Genomic DNA, 23286 nt, shown 5'->3' on the forward strand with positions numbered 1-23286 from the left:
AAGAAGCCGATGCTTCTGCTACAGCATTTTCTATGTTATTTTCAACATTACAGGAAGGTGGGGTTTTTATGTTCTGTTTTCTAATTACCACAAGCACCAAAGATGTTGGACTCCAGCTTTGTTTTTAACAAAGCAAAGACAGGGCAGATGCTGCTGGAAAGCACATTCCTGTATTGAATACCCTCAGTATCCCTGCTCAGCTTAGGTCCAGAGATTACAGCCATCCCGCCTGGCCTGCCTAGTCAGAATTTTCTGCCATGGGATAGTTTCAGCTGATTATGTTCCTTAAATATCTGCCTTCCCATAGAATCAGTAAGAATTCTCTCTCTTCACAGTCCATTGAAATACTCTATCCAGGCACAAGCACTCCAGGGCAGAGCAATTTGCAGCAATTCATCTTGAATTTTACAATTACCAGATCATGTTCCAACGAAGGCTATCAAGTTGTAAAATCTTACTGGCACATTGCAGACAGACACTACAGTAAGTATTACAGAAAAAACACTATCACAAAAGAAAAAAGTTAAATTTATTATTTTAGTTCCCCTCTGTATTTTCCTTGTCCTTCATCTGTACTTGGACCTCTCTTTGTCTTTTGATTTCTTAGGACTTCTGCTTCTGTCTGCTTTTTTATCCCAGTCTCTTACTCGGATGTCTTCTCTGTATTTGTCTTTTTGTCTGCTGTAAGCGTAATCTCTCTCCTGAGAACGGCTGCGGCTCCGATGCCTGTCTTTCTTCTCACTCTTGGTCCTTTCCCTGCAGCGTTCTTCGTGCTTCCGGTCAGAATCCTGGCAAAGGAATTGCACGGAAATGCAGTTACAAACAAGAGGGGAAGACACACAGAGGCACGAAGAGAACTAGAGAAAAGTCAAGCATGGCTGGTTCCTCAGCTATAGCTGGTACTACCTTAAAGAGATTCACCTCCATGATAATTTGAAGAAGGTAACACAAAAATTCGCCACTGAAACATCTGAAGAAGGCAAGTTTGTTTACAAGTAAGTTTCTGTTGGTGTTTAAGGAAAAAAGCATGGCTGTCAGGCATCCTTCTTGCACTGCCTAAGGAGCTTTAGCAAAAACTGGTTATATCAGGGCTTCCATTCAGATGGATATTATCAAACTCTTCACAACCATCAAACATGTCTGTAAGCTAGATTTGGATTTCGGATTTTTTTAACCTAAGCAATGCAAATATTTCCAAAAATAAGTTTTGGTTAAAGCCCCACAGGCATTCCAGTGCTTTGCAGATGCATAACATATTTTAAGACCTACCTGTAATAATTCTTCATGGCCTAAATTCTAGGTTTCAGCAAAATGAACAACCTGACAGTTTAATATCACTGTATGTGCTAACAGAGAGATACAATTTTATGGGATTTTAATAACAATACTGTTAAGCACAGATCAATATGAGTTAAGAAAAATGTCTGCATTAAATCACACAATATTTCTTTCCTCATTTCAGATATTATTTTTCTCAGGATGTACCATGACATCAGCCTTCACAACTGTATGGTTAACATACACTTCATGTACAAACAAGCAAACTTCATTTATTTAAAAGAATGGTGAAAAACCTCTACTTTAAACAGAGATTTTATGCAGAAAGCCAGTGCCTGGGGTGGATCCCAGAGCAAACACCACCTTTAGAATGACATTGATAATGCTGAAAGTATTAGGGGTACAATATGCAACACAAACCCTCTGGATAAACAGACACACAAATAATCACAGGTTTGATCTATAATAAAAACATTCTGCTACTGCTAGGTACAGTAATCTCACTGGTTGCCAAATGCCTATTCCACATCTTTACTGTCCAACTTTATTTCTTTAAAATCTGGATCCACCAAAAAGTCTCAGTGATGCCTCCAGCTGCTTGTAAGAGCTTTGTCCATCCAATCTCAAAATGATGCACAGCCATACTACTACTCTTGTTCCCAAAAGCCTCACTCTCCATATGTTTGAAAAAGCCAATTGGTTTCAAGTCCCTCTATGACAAGGCCTGAGCAAACATCAGATGATGGACATGCTAGTGGAGGAGTAAGAGGAACAAGACAAAAAATATTGGCTAGAAAACCAAATGGTGAGCTTGGTGTATGGCTGCCTTCTAACTGGATTGTTGCTGGAGTTTCCTCCCAGCACATGGGGGAAAACAGGAGAAAAGCAGGACAGCACTCAGTTGAACAATCCACCAAAGAAACACTGGAGACAAAGCTACTGGTCAAGTGGGGGCACAGAACAGGTTAGTGAACATTTCAAACTACAGACAAATGGCCCACATTGAATGCCACAGGAAAGGACAACTTGCTGAAAGGCTTAGAAGTCATACAAGCACTGAGTTAAACAACAACAGTGACCTTCATAAAAGCATTTAAGGTACAGGTGTACAGGACAAATCTGAAAGAGACACAACAAAGTTGCCACAGTAGCTGTTGCTACTTTGATCACAATGTAAAGGAAAAGATCTGAATTTGAATTAATAGAATGAATTGTATCTTTATTTCTTGCCAGCATAAGTTACATTTCCCCTCTAATAAGATTTCCACTCCAAAGACTTTAAAATGAAAAAAGGGTCAATTTTTAAAACACACTAAATTACTAAAAAAAAAAAAGGTATTTTGAAACCAAATTTTTATGGCCAAAAGTCAAAACCACACTGTTATGGAAGAAAAAGAAAAATATTTAAAAACAGGCTTCTTAAAAACAGGCTCTCTCCTACTGCTGAAATTTGTATTTCTCAATCCAGGATCACAGCCTCTCATCAGCCAATGAGTAAGTGATGATCACCCCAGTTCTTAATCCAGCACTGTGTTGGAACACACATGGGGAAGGAAATAAGGAAAGAGAGAAAGATGCTTCTCTGGAAGTTTGTGGCTGATTTTGCCAAAAGTAGTAACTTCCTAAACAGCAGTGCCAGGTCAAATAGCTAGCAATATCATGGCCACAGAAGTAAAATGAATACACCACCTCTAACATACATTAAATACAGTAGTTAAAGGTTAAAAGGAGTAAACAAATAAAGAGAGCTTTTTCTGGGGGGAGATTTTGATAAAACTTGACCCTGAATATGAAGGGAACAGTGTCCAATAAGCAGTAAAAGCAGGAAAACAAAACCAGAAAAATCAGAACCTCTGCCAAAACCATGCACTACAGAAATCTGAAATCGGGAAGTCCCTATGTCTCACAAAAATCTATTGGATAGGCCATACTACCTCACAGATCCAGTTCTCTTAAAAAATAAAATCCAAGAGAAATCACACAGAGAAAACTGGAAGGCGAACAAAGTCCTAATATAGATCTCATGCAGAAGCATGTCCTGTATTCAAAAAAACTCTACCAAATCCTATTCACAAACCCACATGGCGGTCCACCCTCCTGCCTCAGACCCACATCCTGTTACTTACTAAAAGCAAGCCACAGCACCCTACCTCTTCTACCCACTGGAATGAAGTCAAACAGCACAAGACTCAAAAATATATTCTTGAAACATCAACAAAGAGGCCAAAGATTCAGGAAATGGGTGTCAGACTAAGAAAAGGATGAGTCAAAATATACTAAAGAAAAAAGTAACACCAGCAAGAGAACAGAAAAACAACTCAACATCATGGAAACTATTGAGAAAATAAAACCCCTTCAAGTCATAGCTAGAGTTGATAGCACAAACTGCAGCTCCAGTTGCCAGAACTTCCCATTATAAGCCCCATATCTCTCTTAATTAAAATCTCTGCCACACTATGGACTCATGGTGTAAGTTTCTGTAAGAAGCATAGCTTTTGTGCTGCTGTTTTATTTTCAAGTTCTTACCTCAAATATATCTAGTGATTTACAAAATAGGGTAAAGGGAGAATGCTTTGTTTGCCTATACTAAAAATACTACCATTCACTGAAAAGTTTCCATGCTGTTATGCTTTGTGTTGGACTCAGTATTCCCACTGAATGTATTCCACCTCAGGAACATGCCTGCTTCCCCTTAGTTTCACATATTATGCCCGAAGTATGAATAGTAAAAAATAAAACAGGATTAAAATTTTGCATATGCTAAGCAGGATTTGTCACCTAAGCTAGCTGCAGATTTCACTAGAGAGGCCATGCCCAAAATACTGAGTCTGTGTGAGACTGAGTACATACTGCTCAGTACGTGCATACTGCACAGTACACACTAACGAGGATATTCAAATCCAGAGAGAAAAATTCTTCCCAGAAATTAATTTTCATAGCTCCAAGAGGGAACTATGATGCCTGCCATCAGAGAATACAAGTAACCCTCCATCTGTGATTTAGGGCATAAGAAAGCTAAACTACTTACAGCAAAATGGGCAAAGGTGACTAAGAGAGAAGAAAGCTGTGGGAAAGAAGATACCAGAACACAGCAGCAGCAGATTACAAGAACAAACCACATCAGGAGCAGGTGACTAAATCACAAAAGAGTCACATAAACACAGAGATCACATAGACAAGCATTAGAATATGCTCCATTCCAGAACCTGAAAACAGCACCAAGAATCCTTCTGTTCTCATTCATGTTTCTGTGCTATGAAGTCTCACAATCCATTTACAATGATTAGAACTGATGTTAAAAAACTACTGCTGCCAGCACTTGTGCCAAATACAGGGGTGGAGACTTCCAAATCATTTTAAAATGTTCTCTACTGATAACACATGAACAGCCAGTTCCATGGGTGTAACTCCTGAACCATCAGGAACAAAGATTGCCAGCAAAAATACCTGTTTCAAGAAGTCTAAAGCAACAGTTTCAGCCAAATAGACAGGAGAAAGTCTAAACCAACATTAGTCCACACCTCTTGTATGCATGTACTGCAGTCAGGACTTTACCTACCTGTAAAAGCCCCTCCCCTCCACTCAAAGGACCTTGACTGAATTAGTGCAGTGACAAAAAGACTGGGTCCATGAATGAGCAGTACGGCTCACTGGAAGATTTTAGTTGCTGACCTTCATGAGAAAAATCATTTTCAAGCATCTCAACAAGAAGTGATGTATAAGAACAGAATCATGTGTGCTTTGTGCATCCAAAACTTTCAGCAGTACTCAAAACTCGGGATGGAACAATAGCTTTATTTGCTGTGGCTGAAACTTTTTCACTTTCTGCAAAGTTGCTAGAAGACAGCTCTGTTCTCACTCATAAAAATTTGCACTGTTAAAATACTGGAGTTTGGTTTTTTCTTTTCCAGCTTAGCTCAATTCTTCCTAATGCTAATTTCAGTGGTGGTTAACCCTCTGCTTTCTCATTGCAGACTTTGTTTCCACAAAACACCGTATCTTCAGTATCCCAAGTTCACAGAAATGTGGGAATGCTGTCCTGACAGGCTGCAGTGGAACTAATGACTGACAGAATGACTCTCCTGGTGCTGTCCTCCACAGCTCCAACCTCACAGCACCTTAGGCTTGCACATTCCAGATGCAAGCAAACCCACATGCAGATTTTACACAAACACTTCCAAAAGAGTTAAGGACAAATGCAAAAAGATAACACAAAGAGATTGTACTCCCAACTCCATAGAGGAAAAATTCAACATTCTGGCAAGAAAATGATACATAGTCTACAGTAATAAAATATAATTAACTACTACTTTATGAGTAGGAATATGTGAACAACAGGTTCAAAGTGCTGAAGATCCCCTACTTTATGAGAGGCTACATTGACTCTTCAGGATGTTTTGGCAAAAAACCACTTAGACCTGCCAAGCTACAAAAGTCCATAAATAAACCCTCTTTCATAATCAAATATTAACATCAGCCTTCTGTAGGTTTACAGCTGCTGTATGTTACACAGGACTTTGCACGCCATGTCCTTATTCAGTATCACACTTTCTTCCTGGCTTCTTTTATGAGGAAAACAATGAACAGGTATAAAGTTAATGCATGAAGAATCCAGTACCTTAGATTTTTTGGTCCTCTTGTCATCATCTTCATCTTCAGAGTGGTGGTGCTTTTTCTTCTTCTGTTTTTTAGCCAAGTGCGACTGACTTGTGTGAGACTCTTCTACATCCTCATCCAGCACAAGGTCATACTTGGCACTGATGGTGCTGGTTAAGGACAGACCTGTTTCCCAGTATCAGCAAGGAGCAGAACAAACAGCCTGGGAAGCAAACCAATCCCTGTTTATCTGACATGAGTTCACCAAGACTGAACACATATTTCAGTCAGAACACAGTTGTACACACTTTAGAAAAAAAAAATCAGCTGTGCTAAAAGGACTGAAGTCTGTCCTGTTAAACAATACAGCCAGGCTGCATTCTCCTTTCTTTTCTACCTGTGGATATCTGAACAAGCTATGGCATTTTCTCTCATGCTTACCACAAGCAAAGTATAATCTTACAGAATGATTTAATTACTAGAATGGTCTCATTTTGGATGCAGAAGGTCATCTCTGAAACTACTTAAGAACTCTGTTATGCCATATGTCATTCCAGGGCTGTGGACTAGGAACATAATTCACCTGCACACAAAATGGAAGTGAAACAGCACATTTTGATTTGACTAAATTCAAAGTGAAAACCACAAAATATTAAATTTCATCTCAAACACCAAATGGTTACATGAGCTAGAAGGCAAACATCCATTTGGCAGGCTTTAAAAATAAGAAGTTTTTTCGAGGCTGTTCTCATAAATTCTACTTAATTCAAAAAGTACCTTTGAAAAGAAAAGGATACTCTTGCTTTGGTTTTGCCTTTTCTTTCAGAGCAAATTTCGAAGGTTTGTCACGTTCCTTCTCATAGTCTTTGAAATCTTCCTTGGTATACCGCCCACCTGTCCACAAAAAATATGTTCATGTCACTTTAACCACAAACACAACCAAGACCCACAACTATCACTAAGTTCTGATGATGATTTAGGGGCTCTTTATAATCACAGAGAGCTCCGGAGCAGGCTACAGTTCCAGAAACACTGACATGTGCATAACAGACTAGAAGAGAGCAGGACAAGTTGTGATGTTCTGCCCTTCTCTTGCTTGTAGATGCCATTAAACAACACCCAGCTTTCTGCTTATTCATGTTCAGTGGAGACAACACATAAAGAGGATCACAAAGCAGGATTCAGCAACTGGCATAGTGTCATTTCTATTACAGGTCCTATATCACACAACTTAAAGTTCTGTTACCACGAAAGCCCACAGACTCTTCTCATCATTAAATGATTTTTTGCTATCGTCTGCATGGAGGGAAACCTCTGAGACAGCTACAGTTCAAGAATTCAAACGGAAGACTATGACAAAAAAAGTTCACGTCTAGATTTAAAGAGGGACACGATGGATTTCAGTTTCCACTCACTGAAGCACCAATGCATGGATCAACGAACTACGGCAACGTGCTGCCCTCTCACGGCCACGCGTAGAACTGCAACACTCACTGGCTGGGCCAGAAACCACCACCGAGGATGGAAGGACATTTTTTGGGTACTATGTAAGCACGACAGGACAATATAGTTAGCTCTCCAATATTTTGGACAATTTAGACCTCAGGTAAAGTTTCCCACGCAGGGAGTCAATGCAGGATGCACTACAGCACCTGGTACAGTCAGAATACAGAATATCTCAGCTCTGTGCAGGACAAGTTCCAGTATCTCAGCGTTCATGGTCACAACCCTACCTGGAGAAACTGCACACCAACAACTGAGGGCTGACCGCATTTTTAGAAGACCACACACAAGAATATCACCAATGCAATGCACAGACATCTCTCCAAATCCAGTGCTCTGCTTATGCCCCCATTATTCAAATAACCACAGCATCCACTTCTTCCACCACCCCTTTTCCTCCCAAAACATCCTCAAACATCTGAAATTGTGTTTTTGTAACATACAATCTGCCATACAGTATGTTTGACCTACAGGAGGTGAAGAGCAGAAATCCCTGGCCTGAATACTGACTTTTTCTTGTATACACCCGACTGTCACACAGCAAATAAAGAAACTAGAAAATAACAATGTATTGGCATATTATTTTGCTTAAGTAATATATTTAAAAATCATGTGCAAAATCTGAGATGAAAAAAATGTTTAATGGCAAAATTACTTTGGCTAAAAAGGTAATCAGTGGCAATGCAATGCTCATGTAACAGTAGGAAGCCCTTCTACTTTTTCTTATGAAACAAATGAAGGGAAGAACTAACAACTATGTTGGCTCTATTTATTACAGTACTAGGAACATTTATATGCCTGAAGATGAGATGATTTGAACTCCTAACTCTTTGTATAATGCTTAGTTTAGAATTCATGGCTTATTAAGTTATGAGGATTGAAGAATTGCAAATATACCTACCTTTTCCCTTCCATTTAATCTTTGCAACAGACTGGCTAAAATCCACATGTATCCGTCTGTCATCTATCAGCACGTTGTCCATTTTGAAGTAGGCTTTCTCACAGTCTTCCTCCTGATATTAACCAGGAAAATCTCGAGTCACGATTGCTTCATAGGAATATTCACAGAAAAGCTCAAACACAAATTCAACTGCTTAGTGGCATACATTTCTTTCTGAAATTGCCTAATGCACCACAGATTTGAATTGCAGAAGAAATAGTTATGCTTTGTCTGAATATCAGCATTTCAATTCCCAATTCTTCAGTTCAATTTCAGTATTTTAAAAAATTGCCAATCCAGCTACATGTTTGGCACATGTAAGACATTCAAAAAAAAAAAAGGAAAATAGAACAACTGATAAAAGTTCCATTTTAACTACATAAGTAGGCTAAAGAAGAGTGAGAACACTTTCCAGTGTTGTCCTCACAGATGAGAGATACCAGCACACATAAAGCTATGCACCATCAAGAGAACTATTGCCATCCATCTCACAGTAAGAGCAGTGTGTTGATACAGCAGGCATCATTTACAAGCCCAGAAGAGAAAACAACTGTACACATGGATCCATCTTATTCCACACACCCTCCTTTCTTTATGCTGCATGCTCCTAGCATTCCTTTCTCCAACTCTTTGAAGACTTAATGACTCTAGGGAAAAAAAGTGCCAGATCCCCTCCCACTGGTTTCAAGACAGTCTAAGTAAATTTTTGTACTGGCTGCTCAAACAGAGATAGACTTACATGCTTGCCTCATTCAGGGCCTACAACTTCTATAATTAAGTTATAGTTTCTATCAGTAAGAGAAAATATTAGCTATCCCACGCTTGAAGATATCAGTGTTTTTCCTAAATGGAAGTATACCAAAAAGGGGCTTTTACAAGCAGGATCTACATGCAGTTCATACCTAAATGTCATACCTTTTCAAACTCAATGAAAGCATAACAAAGAGATTCACCAGTCTTCCAGTCTCGGATCACTTCACAACTGAAAAAAATGACATGAAATTGAAATGTCAACACTGTTGGAGCAAAAAATGTAGGGTAGGAAAGCACTGCTTAAAAGGCAGAGTACGAGTTAAAAAAATAACTCAAAAAACCCCAACCCGCAAAACCTAAACACCTTGAAGGTATTAAAGCACCCAATTCTGAGACTCCCTCTTGCAAGAAAAAAATGCATGAGACATTGCTTTGAGCAATTACACTGAACTCACACGTGGTTACCCTGAAGCACAAAACTAGAGATGAATTTCTAATCAATCAAACAAAATACATTTTCCAACATTACTGTTTGTTTTTAGTTTTTTGCTTCTCACTAATGCAAAAGCAGAAATTTCACATTCTGCTTTCTCTGTCATGTTAAGCAAAAGTTTAAACAAATATCCTGTGACAAACTTTCTCTTCTTAGCAAGCACCTCTTCAGCAGCCCAACTTTTCACCATGCAGGTCCACTGGGCAAAAATAAGAAGCCTGAAAGTATTGAGTAAGTAGTGCAAAATGGGAACAATATAGTATTGTATCAGTATTACACAACTCTTGTACTGGACATAAGAATTCTGACTATAGGATGCTGAAGGAGGGCACACAGGCAATAAGGGCAGGACATGTGGCATTAAGGTGAGAATAATGTGAGACATGTAGAGAGGAAGTGACAAATCAGGATCCTCAATCAAAAGACGATCAAAGCTGAAAGAAAAAAAATCATGGGGAGGTGGGGGTGGAAAGAAAAAAAAAGTAGACCGTAAGGCTATTCAGACAAGCTATAGGAATTCTTTGCAGCAGAAGGCACAATGATTTTGTGCAAGAACCCTCCTTCATGGATTATTCAGAGAACCTATTTGAAAGTGGAAGGACTACAAAAGTGTGACAGCTCTGACAGAGGTACAAAAAATAAGGAATCCTTATGGCATAGAGAAATTATGCTGGAGTAGTAAAAGTGGCACACAATGCCAATTTCTCCCACACACACAGACAGTGTAGTTTAGCAGACCTGTGTGCCAGCACTGCACAAACTGCTAGCAATTCTAAGCAGAACAATATTAGCATACATCTGAATACACAGGGCCTACTCTGGACCACCTGAATAAACTTAAGTGAAATGCTCTAACAGAGTCAATTTGCTCATGTGTGCTGATGATGATAATCCATTTCATGAAGTCTTTTGAAATCCCTCTGCAAATTCTAATAAGCTCTTGCACCAAAGGCTTTTGGGAAAGTAAGCAGAAAGGGCATAAGGAACATCTTTGCATCGATAAACATGCAACAAGCTAGCATGGGTTGGGTTGAACCTTAACTGTATACTGTAAAAAAATCCCAAACACTCCCAAAATACCCCAATGAAAAAAAACAGCTTTAGCATTCACTAGAAAAGGAGTTGAGAGTAAAACAGAGAACAAAACTGTTCCACTATAAATCTGTAACTTCTCCAAAACTGTGTGCAGTTTGGGTTCTCCTATCTTGAGATGAAAACAAAAGAATGGGGAAAAGACAAGAAAAGTGAAACAAGGTAATTAAGTCTCTACTATGAAGAAGCATGAATATGAGGGTTAGTGCTCTTAGCAAGGAAAAAAAATAACTTTGGGGTGTAGGATAGAGGAGTGTAGAAAAGCAGATTTCATTGCCCACCCTGTCTTTTGATAGCAGTACTAGAAGGAACCAGCTGAAACTACTAGAAGCCAAGGTCAAAACTGAGAAGGGCAGCAGGAGTGAGGAACACCTTACAAGGAGTACATCAGACGCCACAGATGTTTGGTGCTTTATCTCAAACCACACATACTCCCACAGGAAAGAAAAACCCAGAGACTATCCAGCTCACTGAGCATGAGACATAAAAACTGCTGAAAGGAGTGAGAGGATGGGAGCAAAGAGGAGTGTCATATTTCTTCTTGGTTCCTACACTTTAGGCTTTCCTTAAAACCACTCCTGGGGACAGGATACTTATCTAGCTAGATCTGCCTTTGATTCCCATTGTTATGGTCTCTATCGAAACAGAGCATAAATCTCCTGAGACAGCAGACTACTCCTTTACACCCCAACCTGAATGTACAGGGAGGAATCAAGTTCAGTTTGAACAAAGAAGGTTTTCTCTTTTATCATAATTACCTTTTAATGGGACCAAATCGTGAAAATATTATCTCCAGGTCTTCGCCTGTGGTCACAGGATTCAGTTTACAAACAAAAAGCACATTTTCTGGTGGCTTGATGTCTGCATCTGGCAAGTCTCCCACCTGGGATACAGAAACAAGACATTCATCACTTCGGCCTAAAGCCCTCTGTAGGTAGCACAGCGCACTGGGAACACATTTTTTGTGTGATCTCACATTCCTATCACAAAATCAAAACTTTATTAAATATTTTTGCTATTCAGTCTTACAAAAAAACCTGTTTTCTATAGCACCTTAAATTTATTATTTATTTGCAATTCCATCACTGAACTTCATGAAACTTCACAAATACGTTCTACTGTGCTTTTTCTGTTCTTAGCATAAAAACCAGACAGCTCTAAAAGGTGGAAGTGCACCCTTTTTGTCCCTACAAATCTACTGCAACATTGTGGCCAGATCTGGCTTGATCTTGGACTAAGTCTCTGCTGGCAAACTATTCACCATAAATTTGAATCTGGTAGTTGTAAGAAAGTGAGATGGATTCACTCATCTTTCAATGGTGTGTAGTTTTTATTTACTTCTCCTTTTTTCTCAAAATACAAAAACAAACAAACAAACAAAAAACCAAAACAAAACAAAGAAAAAAGAAAAAAAAAAAAGGAACTTCAAAGCTTTACAATTTTTGTTACTATGGAGTTTACCACTGTATGCACTGGGAGGAGTTTATCACAAATGAGCTCAGCTCTCTCCCACACATGCTAAAACTTTTCCAGGACTGCAGGTATTACAGCAGCATACCATGTCTGTTACATTTTTTTAACTGGATGAATTTCCAGCAAGTTTTTAGAAAGCCTCCACTGGCCCACTCTGACAATGAAGTATCACTGGTGTTATCAGAAAACCACAACATGAGTGCTCGTGCTCAACCCTTTCACTGTACAACAGATTCTGAAACATGACTTCATCACCAGATAGGTAATTTCAAGATAAATAGTACACATCCTCCTAGACTTAATAACATGCACGCACAGAGGAATAAGATCTAAAAGGTAAATACAGAAAGATGTTCACCATTTCCAAAAGAATGGCACGAGTTTTTGCTTCTTTTTCTGCCTGAGCTTCTTCTATTTCATCTGCAGTCCGTCCTTTCATGTCATCAATTTCTTCATCTGCTCCTATTCTGCCACTCTGAAAAATGAAGGAAAAGGCTATTTATTACCAAGCCATGGCCAAAACTCTTTCTCACTTTCCAACTATTACTTGGACAACCTCTTCCCTCACCCTTCAAGACACGAAAAATGCTTAAGAACTGTATGTCTGCAGAACTGGGCTTTCATTGTATTTTTCCCACTTAGATTAGAACGAAAGAAAAAAAGAGAAGATGTTACCCTCATATTTCAGGCACTGTGAACCATTTCTGAACTTCTGTCACTAGTCTGAACCATACTCAGTGAGGTATTCTAAATTCTTTTATATATACCCACCCACTAAACATCTCACAAGTGTCAACTCATGCAGATAACTCCTGCCACAAATGAAGGTAAGGAACACTGCAAATATCTTCTGTGTCTAGCAAGACATTAAATATAGCACAGCACAATAATAATTTTGGTTTTATACATCTATACCTAGGCAAAACTTGAGGTTTGTTTTTTTCTCCTCACCAGCATCTCTAGGATGCTGCCTTTCTGACAGACCTTTCTATGCTAAAAGGGGAGGATATGCCTATCCTCAGACAGGCTATGAGGGAAAAACCTCAGTACAAGTCTTCACATCTCTATGCTGCTGGCAGTGAGCTACTAAATACTTTATTCTTAACATATCTGAAGGTACATCAGAGCTCAACCACTGTGCACACATACCATGAAACCCTAATTTCAATATTGTAATTGTTTATTTTTAAGCTTAATAGATACAATCTTCTCTCTAGTTAATTAATTCATTACTTGAAACAACTGTTTCCATACAAGGGAACAATGTCACATACAATTTCTGTAACTGCATACTATGAGTAAATTATTAATAACTGCAAGTATTTTTTATAAAATTCCTTCTGTTTGAACAAATAGCCCACAGTAGTATGTGTGCTTGCACATATAACTCTAAGAATGACCAAGATTATTTCCACTGAAACACAACCTATTCACATTTAAAAGGAAAATAGCAGTAACCATTTTAATATTAATAAATGTTAGTTATATTTTGTCTTCTACCAGAGTATACAGAAAACCAGTAACACTAGCATTGAATATTCTGAATGTTCTTCCTATCTACACTGTAAATAGAAATCTAAAATACAGCTTTCAAACACATCTCCACTGGAGCCACAGGGGAGAGCACCCAAGTCATGCTTTTATCCTTCTCTTGAAAGGTTAAGCAGCTGTATTTGATTAAACACAGCAGCAGCTCCAAATAACCAAGAAGCATTTGACATATCAGAACTCAAGCTGGCACTGTAGAAGAACACCTCCTGCATGGAAAAATGTGTAGCTCTTTTAGGACACAAATTTGAGACACAAAATCTTGAAGACTGATTTCTTATTTTGGCCAAATCTGTGTTGGACACTAATTGAGATAAACTTATTTAATTATTTCTTCCAACTTTTCCCTGTTGCGAACACTCACGTCAAGCTGTTCCTTTGTAGGTTCTGGTGAGCGATCAGGAACACACAAGCCAGGGGGGTCATCAAAGGGATCATCTAAAATTACTGTATGATTTATCCTTAGGGGAAACAAAATCACGATCAGCATTGGCTACATGCAAGTAAAACTTAGTTTACCCAACCAACAGCACACCAGCTCCACTAAATCTCTGTTGTATCCCAAACAGCAAAATATCCTGTGCACTTGTAAATTCTGGCACTGATGCTTTTGGAAGGACAACCTGGCTAAATATTTTTGTACATACTTGTTTATTTAGTACTTGTTAACACTGGGGGAGAAAAGGATTTAAGATAGCACATACAGGTCACCTGACATCATGATATTCATCTAGTTTCCACAAAGAAGTAAATTCATTTAATAGCAATGTATTCCTCAAAAAGTAGAGTTAAAAGCAGTCACACCTGATATCTTGATATGGGATAAAATCCTTATCTACAAAGGTTTCATTAATTGTCTTCAACACATCCATGCCTTCCGTCACTTCTCCAAATACTGTATGTACACCATCAAGATAATCCAGGTTTTCCCCTGTGGTAATGAGGAACTACAAAAGAAGATACAAAACTAGAAACAGTAAATACAAAAATTCAGGTTACTTTTTTTTTTTTTTTTTACCTTAACATACTCTCACAAAATTCAGTGGGGGAAATAAAGCCTCTTCCCATTTTTTGTAGAAGACTGCTCTGAGAATGTGGTGAGCCAATGTACAGCTCAGAGCCATTGCCTGAGGAAATCTCCTCTGCAGGAGCCTGTGGATGCAGCTCACAGGACTCTTCTGTGAATTGGTAATTGGGCACAAGGGCATTGGAGGAACAGAGATCTCTGCTGGGGAGGTGTGGTGAGCAAGACCAGCACAGGATGTGACTGGCATCACAGCTGATGAAAGGGAAAGGACAGAAAGAGCAGCATTTGGCAGGTATTTTTTCATAAATTTGGCAAAAAAACTCCCTAGTACTATCTTCACCTATCTCCCACAGCACTACTTTTACCTACTATCTTTACCTATTCTACCCAGACCTTTTTCCTTTCTTCCCACAAACCTTGTCTCCTGAAAAACAGGATGCAGTAGCATTGAGAGAAGAACTAGCACACACTGTCTTAGATCAGCTTGCGCTGGTACTGGAAAGTATCTTATCACAAACGAGATCTTTCACCTTAAGGTAAAACTGAAACTATGAAAACTGATGCCAGCTGAGAATTTAACAACAAATTATAGAGGGCACTTGGTAATGGAGGAGGGAGGAAGAGGCAGATATGCACAAATAAGAGGACACAACTGCTGCACCCACACTTCACAGTCTGACTGGTAACATCCTCATTCTCTCTGCAACACAGTTAAGATTGGTTAGTATTTGGTAAAGGTTACACTAAGCTACACTATATTTGTAAGGCAACTCCATGTAGTTCCTTTCTGGAATTTTTCTTTCCCAAGGAAGAAGCTACAGTAACTGCTGTTCCTGGGAACAGCATTCATTCCCACGCACCTGCATATACACTAGCAGGCTGCATCTTAAATATAAATACAGATGTCATCTCTTTTTCCTAAATACCCCAAGCATGCCATTTTACATATATGCAATGCAGGGAAGCAGCATAACAACCCGTATATATTACAAGCTCTAGCTCAAATAAAATCCTACCTTTTTTAAAATTGTTCTTTGATTATTAAAAATCCCTCTTTTTAAAAATTAAAATATATGGATATTAAAAATGAGGCATTTTAATTCATGTAAGTGACCTAATGCACCTAAAATAATAATAGTTCAGAAATAATAAGTGTTCTATGAGCTTTAAAAACAAAAAAACCTTACAAGATAAGTAACAAGAATTACCTACAGCAAAATCTTTGGGTGCATGAACAGCAAACAGCACAAGACCACTTTCAAAAATATACCAACACTGGGTAAAACTGCAAACTTACATTATTAACGTACTTTCAAGTAACCATACAGGAGAAACTGTGACATGATTACAATTTCCAAACTAACACAAAGCCATGACCAGAAAATGTCAGTATTATTTCAAAACTCAATTTCCTTAACTTTCACTCCCATTTAATGACAGATTTTTTCCTCTGGCTATTTTTAACATTAGCAAAATCAGATCAAAGAATTAACATAGTGCTGACCTGTGATCCATGCTGATCACTGCCATTGTTCACCATTGACACAGTTCCCTTCTTCTTGTGCTTGATTCTTGGCACCTTTTCTGCCTCAAAAAATCTGGCTTGATCACCATACAGTTGACTAAAAAAAGATATATAACAAATATGTTACAAGAAAAAGGAATTTGTAAAAGTGAGCTAATCAAATATTTTAAAACTGTAAACGGTATCTCAAAAAATTTTTACATTTCACATTTATATTAGGTCTTCAAATAAACCTATATTTTATGAACATATTTATGGACCTGTACACTTCCACAGTTTATAATGCAAGGAACAATAAATTTTTCTCTGGACATTTCACAGAGGCTTTTTGGGGGATGGGAAGGGTATACTTATATATTCTTAAGTATAACACGTAACATTTTTCTGGTGCATGAAGGAACTATACATTTTAACTAGGTTCTGCAAAAATAAATTATTCCACACTGTAGAAATGCAGCTGTTTACATCAAAAATTTATCTCCCAAGAAAAACAGAAAAGCAGTATATCTATATGCAAAATCAGTTCATCTTACAGACAGACTTCATACAGTAATTTGGGATATACAGGATATAGCACATTGTTGCATTCCTTTTAATTTTTTATGTCTAACTCTGCTATCACTTATTTTGTCTCACTCCACAGACTGACAGATGCATGATCAATAACCATGTTTGCCCAAACGTAAGGATAGTGCTGTGTTTAAACTCATTCTGCTAAGCAGGTGCTAGCCTCTCTGAAGAGAGGATTCAAATTAAACTTTGCCTGCAAGAACAGGAACTCCAGTTTCATGGACTGCAGCAGAAACAAACAGGTACAAAAGACAAACTGACCTTCTCCATGCTATTGCCAGACAGGATCTGACACTCTCTCATCACACTGCACTTCCCAATTTGTCTCAGATGATTTGTAACGTATCAAAATAAACTTAATTTACTTGTGTACAGAGACAGGCAAGTCTGGCAAGTTTACCTACCCAGACTTGCATCTGCTTAGCACAGGTCCACTGCTTCCAGGACCACTGGAGTGGTGATTCATGGATCCATGAGCTCCAGGTTTTGTATTTAAGAGGCTCTGACAGACTGACTTACAAAAGCAAACACTACTCTAGAAACACTGTCTCTGTTCCAGCTGAACTCTTTCATTGCTGTATATTGTGCTCCCCAGCATCTCCCTGGTAAGTAGTTCTGCTCTGTAATTTTAATTCTGCTTTTAATAACTATTTCAAACTAATCATACAGAACATGTGCACTTTAACTCCATCCTAGCTGTCTGAATGATTCTCTCAACTCTTGTCTCTGTGACCACCAAAAACTTGAACAAATAAGAAAAGCGATTTCCTCATAAACATCCAACATGACTAAAGCAAACACAAGTAAGGAGATCACTTTCTTATACAAAGAGGAAATCAAGCACAGCCTCTATGCTCCAGTCATGCTCAATTTAGTACATTTTGTTATAATAATAAATGTATTCACAATCCTAATTAATTCTGTCTTCTACGGAGCATTTAGTCATGATACTTTTCTTACCATAGTTATACTGTGCTAAGAAAAGTATCACGACTATAAAGAAAAGTACTGTAGCCATAGATACTTTTTCTAAACACAGTTATTTGCCAGCTTTTAAACAGACAGAAATGTTGTTACCTGTAACTTCAGCTCTAAGGCCAAAGAGAGAACAACTTCCAGGAAAAAAACAATGAATTACAGCATAGAAATTAAAAAGGTATCTAAGTATGAAAACCAAAGATGCTTATGCATCAACATTTTTACTTCCCACCAGTAATTCTGCCCCAAAAAAAGCTGAAGACAATCTAACTGGAAGTCCTACTCCCGTACACAAATTCTCTGTTTAGATATATATATGTAGATATATACATATGTATGTATCATTTTTATACATAAACACTTACCAAAATATGGATTCCCCTCCACGACCAGTTCCCATGGGGTCACCAGTTTGTATAATAAAATCCCTCTGTCACAAAGGAGAATACATCAGATATTGCTTTTATGTTTGTGAATTTAAACCAACCAAAAACCAAGGAATTGAGAATACTCACCTGTACATTATAAATAAGGCAATAGTTGTAGTACTTGACTTTGCAGAGCTTCAGGAAATTCAGACAAGCTGCAAGAAATCATAGCAACATTGGCCAAGGAAACTCCGGATACAATTAGAATAGATGCAGCAGAGCCCTGGTTTAAGGCGCAGAAAGGTGGTTTTGGAGCAGACTGTATCGAGACTTATCAGGCTACAACCCCTGAACGCTGAGAGAAATGCTCCAAAGAGACGCAGCATTTCCTCCCTGCCTACAAACCATCTCCAGCGACTCAAAGAACCCTAAACACGGCTAGTTATTCAGAAGCAGTTTCTTTTCAAACCCTTGAGAAAGAAGCTGACGGCAGCCCTTCTATTTAGCAGATATTGCATTTGCGGCCGCAAGCGCTGACGGCATCCCCCGGCCTCTGTCCCGAGCGAGGCCGCCACCCGCCCGCCAAGGGGAAGGCCGCTGCCGGGGGGCTCAGGGCCGAGCCCGGGGCCAGGGAAAGCCGGTGCGGGGCGGCTCGTACCGCGGGGCCGCTCCTCCGTGTACAGGTCGATGACCAGGTCGCCCACCGTGGTCTCCAGCAGCACCGCCATGGCCGCGCGCACCGCGGCCCGCCCACGGCTGGCGCGCCCCCTGGCGGCGCGGAGGACCCCGCGGGCCGGGCTGTGCCCGCAGTCCTGAGGGAGCGCGCGGTGGAAAACGAGGAATGTGTAAAAGTTAAGGCGAGGTGTTCTTTGATATGTAAGATCCTGGTAAGCTTTCAGACAGAACAAGTCGGCTGCAAAAGACCTCCCTCTGAGATGGAGCTCAAGCTGAGACATAACTGGCACACCCAGTCGTTCCTTAAATGCCTCCAGGGACGGTGAATCCACCATCTCCCCTGGGCAGTCCTCAGCCCAGCCCATGCTCTTGTAAGCTGCCGAGTCATGTGAACTGTTGTGGCCAAGCACAAGAAGCTGGATTTACAATCATGAAAACCTGACAGACCCAAGCGCTTCCCACCGAGAGACATAATTCCCGTCCTCACACAGCTGGTGACCGTGAAGCATCTACTTAGTGACTGTAAAATCAATGAGGAGCAGACGTCAGCTAAGGACTGCAAGGAGTGGAAACATTTAAAAAGGAAGATATTTGGAGTGTGACCCATCTGTTCAGTTATGCAAGGTGCATGGAAATAATGAGATTAGGTTAATTCTGGTTCACTAGATAGAGCTTCCCAAGCATCTGCTTTACTTAGTGCCCTTCTAGGCTGCTGTAAGGCCCCAAAACTCTTGCTCAAGGAGTGCAGGCAGTCCACTCAGTCTCTTGTGCCACATGCTGGTAAGAGCCACACATTACAGGAACAGGGACACTGCCAGCTTGAGGTCGAACTGAGCACCTCAGGTGCCCTGGTGCCCAGGGTGGTGGAGGAACCCTGACAGCAGCGGGACAGGAGGATGTGCTGACACCCCGAGGAGCTGGGCAGGGCACCCCACGCCCGCAGAGCTCCCATCTGACACAGATGATGCGTTCCTGTGCTGTGCTGTGCTGCACAAGCATGCTGGCACGGCATTGCTGCTCGTAGGAAACACTACAAACCCTGGTTTTTCTGAGGCATGTGCAGACTTTAGCTCATGCCTTGCAGGCCCACAAGAATATCTGTGTGGTGTTCTTTGTTCTGGTGCTGCATGTGCTCATAGCCTATTCTCTCAGGCTGTACAGGGGTGCTTGCCTTTTCCTATTCTTCAAGTTTCCCCTTGGAGGCTATGCATTGTTTCCAAACAGGATTTGTCACAAGCTGAAGGAAGCCACCTCTTTTCAAAATCGGTGCAGTATATATCATATCTATGTGTCAAGCTCAGCATCTGAAACAGATAAATAAACACAGTGTACTATGAGCAAGGGCTTATATGCTAGGACTTGGTCCAGAACCCAGTGAAATAAATTTGATATTTTTTTGCTAGGCATTTCAATAAAACTGTTGTGCAGGCAAAAAAAAAAAAAATCATCAATATAAAGTCTAACTTCTATTCATTGTCTGACATGCTCTGTCATATTCCCAAACCAGTGTGAAAAAGCCAGATAGAGGGGTTGATAATGAAGCCTTCTCTCCCCTGTCCAAGCTATGAGCAGGTAAGGAACACCTCGTTTGCAGCCTCCTTGGCAGCAGAGCAAGCGATGGGCTGTCACCCAGGTTCCTGGAGGGCTGGGCTGAGCTGAGCTGAGCCACAGCAGGGAATAATGGCATGGGCTGGCATGGGCAGGTGTGCCAGGGACAGTTTTCATTGCTCACCTTGGCCACAGGGCTTGGTTTTGCCCCCACTCCTGAGCACTACCCGACAATGCAAGGAAAACAGTGCTCACGAAAGGCCAGGAGGGAGACCTGGGGCTGCTGAGGACAAGGACGCCTTCCCTTCCAGAGCCACCTGGCCCTGGCTGGAGGACAAGGACATCTGAAGGACCTGTGGACCATGCAAGAACCTGTGGCCAGGCTGTGCAATGGGGAGGGCTCAGACAGAGCCTCCAGGGCTCCCCCAGGAAAGGTGGGGGCACGCTCGGTGAGCCACAGGGAGAGCTGCCAGCCCTGGCCCCTGAGAAGAGCTGCGGGCACCAAACCCAGAAACAGAGCGTGGGAAACACCCCTGTGGGGGCCCACCCAGCAAAAAGCAGTGGAAAGAAACGTGCAGGGATGTGGTGCTGTGGGAATAACAGCAACCAAGCTGTCCTGAAAAGATGGTGCCAACCACATGGCAAAGCTGTTCCACAGCAGCTAAGAGAGGGCCACTCTCTCACCAAGTCCAGCAGGAAACCAGCACCTCCCTCCATATGGGCAGTGAAAAAGCAAACAAACACCAAGTTTCTACCCCTCAAACCTCAATGAATCCTCACAGTCCCCCTCTGAAAGGTTCTCATATTCCACAGACTCTAACAGACTAATAACATGTGCTAAGAGTAAAAATATTGAAGGAGTGTCACACAAGGGTTACAAAATTGCACAACAGTCTAAGAACTTGTCCTAGATGGCAAGGCAATAGGTATTGTATTTGCCATCTGTTAGAGGTGTGGCAGTTATCTTCTGTTAATTGGGCAGTTTTCTTTATCTCTTCCACAAAGCAATCCTCCCTCCGGGGAGACATCTGCTGTTAGTGGGCCACTGAGTGTCACTGCATGACTGATAAAATCACAGCATCCCATTATAAGGGGCTCTGCCCAGAGGGGGGAACCAAGCATTCGTAACTGGATATAATCTGAGATTTTGGGACGCCAGAACAGCCTTTCCACTGGATTTCCCACAGGAACAGCCGCCTTTTCCACTGGATCTTCAGAGGAAGACTACACCCTTCTACAGAACTACTGTTCCAACAGAACCACACCTGGCACTCCAGGAGGACTGCAGCCACCATTCCAATTGGACTGCTACCAACACCCTGACCAACAGGGTGTCAGGCTGTATTCTGACTCTGTCAGTGTTGTTTTGTATAACTGCATTGTTTATTTTATTTTTAAAATTTTCTTCCCTAATAAAGAACTGCTATTCCTGCTCACATATCTTTGTCTGAGAGCCCCCCTTAATTTCAAATTCATAACAATTTGGAGGGAGGGGATTTACAGTTGCTAGTTCAGGGGAAGCTCCTGACTTCCTTAGCAGACACCTGTCTTTTCAAACCAAGACAGAAGTATGTCCTAGAACTCACAGTACAATATTTATTATTGTTGTTTATACTAGCTACAACAAAAATTAATAAGCCTCTGATAACTGAATTAATAAGTCTCTGTAACTGAAGTTACAGTTACTAAGAAAATATTACACTTCTGTCTCGGACATGGGCTACAGTGCATTAAACAGATCCTAGAACATATTTTAATAAGTTTTCTCATTGTATTTCTACTTGTAATATAGCTAAATTGACCTGGAAGATTCTAAGAATATAATAATCCTAACATTCTAGATCTAGATCTAGACTAAAGCATACATAGAACATTAATTTAGAAATATCATAAGCAAACTTCAGTCGCAAAATTATTTTTAACTGAGAATTTGCCACCTGTCATCATTTAAAAAAACCCCAAAACCTAAAAGTCATCTGTTAATATTGCTTGCACTGTTACCATATTAAGAAGAAAATTTAAATACCTATATTTCTTCAATTGTTCATAAGTTGTTCATGTTAAAAATGTTGGTTTGCACTAGATATTAACATAAGCTTGTTTTTTTAAAAAATAGAAAACAAAGAAAACCTCTGAGAAAAATATATTCATATACAAACTTCACAAAAGTTAAATCCTTTTTCGTTTTTCATGTGGAAGAGGTTCCTTCAAGTCCTCATAGTGAAAAAGAGACCCCCTCAGCAACCCCCTACCTTATTAATACTGTTGAAAGTTCCTATTTTTAGTTATTAATACAAAGCAAAAAAGGGGAAAAAGGTTGGGTGAATGTACAATCCCACCTTGAAGTCTTAGGTAGTGTCATGTTCTCATGTCTTGAACCAATCATGTAACAGCACAATAATCCTATGATATTCAGCTGCCTAAACCAGCTGATAAATGTGTTTCAATGGACACTGGAACACGCTGGATACATTTGCTTATCCTGATGTCCCCTCAACAAACATCACAAGGACCTATCCCATGGAAATCCAAGACTCTTGAAGTGTCAGTTCATATAAGAGCTTGATTTGTTTACAACTTATGTTTCCTGTTTATGAACTGCTTTTCTGTTTACAGATTATTTTCTCTAGTAGTTGGGTTTTTCTCTAAGGGATAAATGGTTTAAAAGTTAAATAGTTTCTCGGTTTTAGAGGTAAGTTGTAACCTATAAACACTAAGCCTGTGACCGATTCTAACCTGAGCTCTTGCCTGGCAGATTGTGGATGTGAATGCTGCAGCTCCAGTGCAAATTAGACCCACACTGTCTTCTGTCACCCCGTTTGCAAAGGGGCCTTGCAGATGGGTGACAGAGAGCAGATGGCAAATGTTATACAGACAGAAGGGTGAGAGGTTGCCATGCCCCAGGGCAGGCTGGCTGGC

General features: G+C 40.2%; 1 protein-coding gene and 1 long non-coding RNA gene across 4 annotated transcripts; one reads left to right on the forward strand and one right to left on the reverse strand.

Moving 5' to 3' along the window:
• Positions 1–512: 512 nt before the first annotated feature.
• PPIL4 (peptidylprolyl isomerase like 4) lies at positions 513–23250 on the reverse strand. 3 transcript variants are annotated; one of them, XM_064413684.1, is made up of 14 exons: positions 23104–23250; positions 19991–20123; positions 18292–18359; positions 18142–18206; positions 16208–16325; positions 14481–14623; positions 14041–14137; positions 12487–12603; positions 11414–11538; positions 9233–9299; positions 8279–8390; positions 6672–6768; positions 5897–6035; positions 513–788 (listed from the first exon to the last, which is right to left on the reverse strand). In XM_064413684.1, exons 4-14 carry the CDS (start codon positions 18174–18176, stop codon positions 567–569), a joined length of 1272 nt encoding a protein of 423 aa, XP_064269754.1. In that variant the 5' UTR covers positions 18177–18206; positions 18292–18359; positions 19991–20123; positions 23104–23250; the 3' UTR covers positions 513–566. The 3 variants fall into 3 exon arrangements, with proteins under 3 accessions (XP_064269754.1, XP_064269753.1, XP_064269752.1); XM_064413683.1 differs by lacking the exons at positions 19991–20123; positions 23104–23250 and adding an exon at positions 19918–19963; XM_064413682.1 differs by lacking the exons at positions 19991–20123; positions 23104–23250 and adding an exon at positions 18803–18900.
• Positions 784–6305, forward strand: LOC135296841 (uncharacterized). Its single transcript, XR_010358863.1, has 2 exons — positions 784–995; positions 5253–6305. It is a non-coding gene; the product is annotated as an uncharacterized LOC135296841 (long non-coding RNA).
• Positions 23251–23286: the final 36 nt, after the last annotated feature.

Source organism: Passer domesticus, chromosome 3 (genome assembly GCF_036417665.1).
Source record: "Passer domesticus isolate bPasDom1 chromosome 3, bPasDom1.hap1, whole genome shotgun sequence".
Taxonomy (NCBI): Eukaryota; Metazoa; Chordata; class Aves; order Passeriformes; family Passeridae; genus Passer; species Passer domesticus.

Bases quoted from the DNA above. Each gene is read 5' to 3' on its own strand.
- PPIL4 (XM_064413682.1), bottom strand. From the start codon at position 18,872: ATGGCGGTGCTGCTGGAGACCACGGTGGGCGACCTGGTCATCGACCTG. The intron at 12,604-14,040 runs GTGAGTGTTCGC...TTCATTTTTCAG, and splicing joins CTACAAAGGAACAGCTTGAC to AGTGGCAGAATAGGAGCAGA. The intron at 6,769-8,278 runs GTAGGTATATTT...TTTTGTGGACAG, and splicing joins GATTAAATGGAAGGGAAAAG to GTGGGCGGTATACCAAGGAA.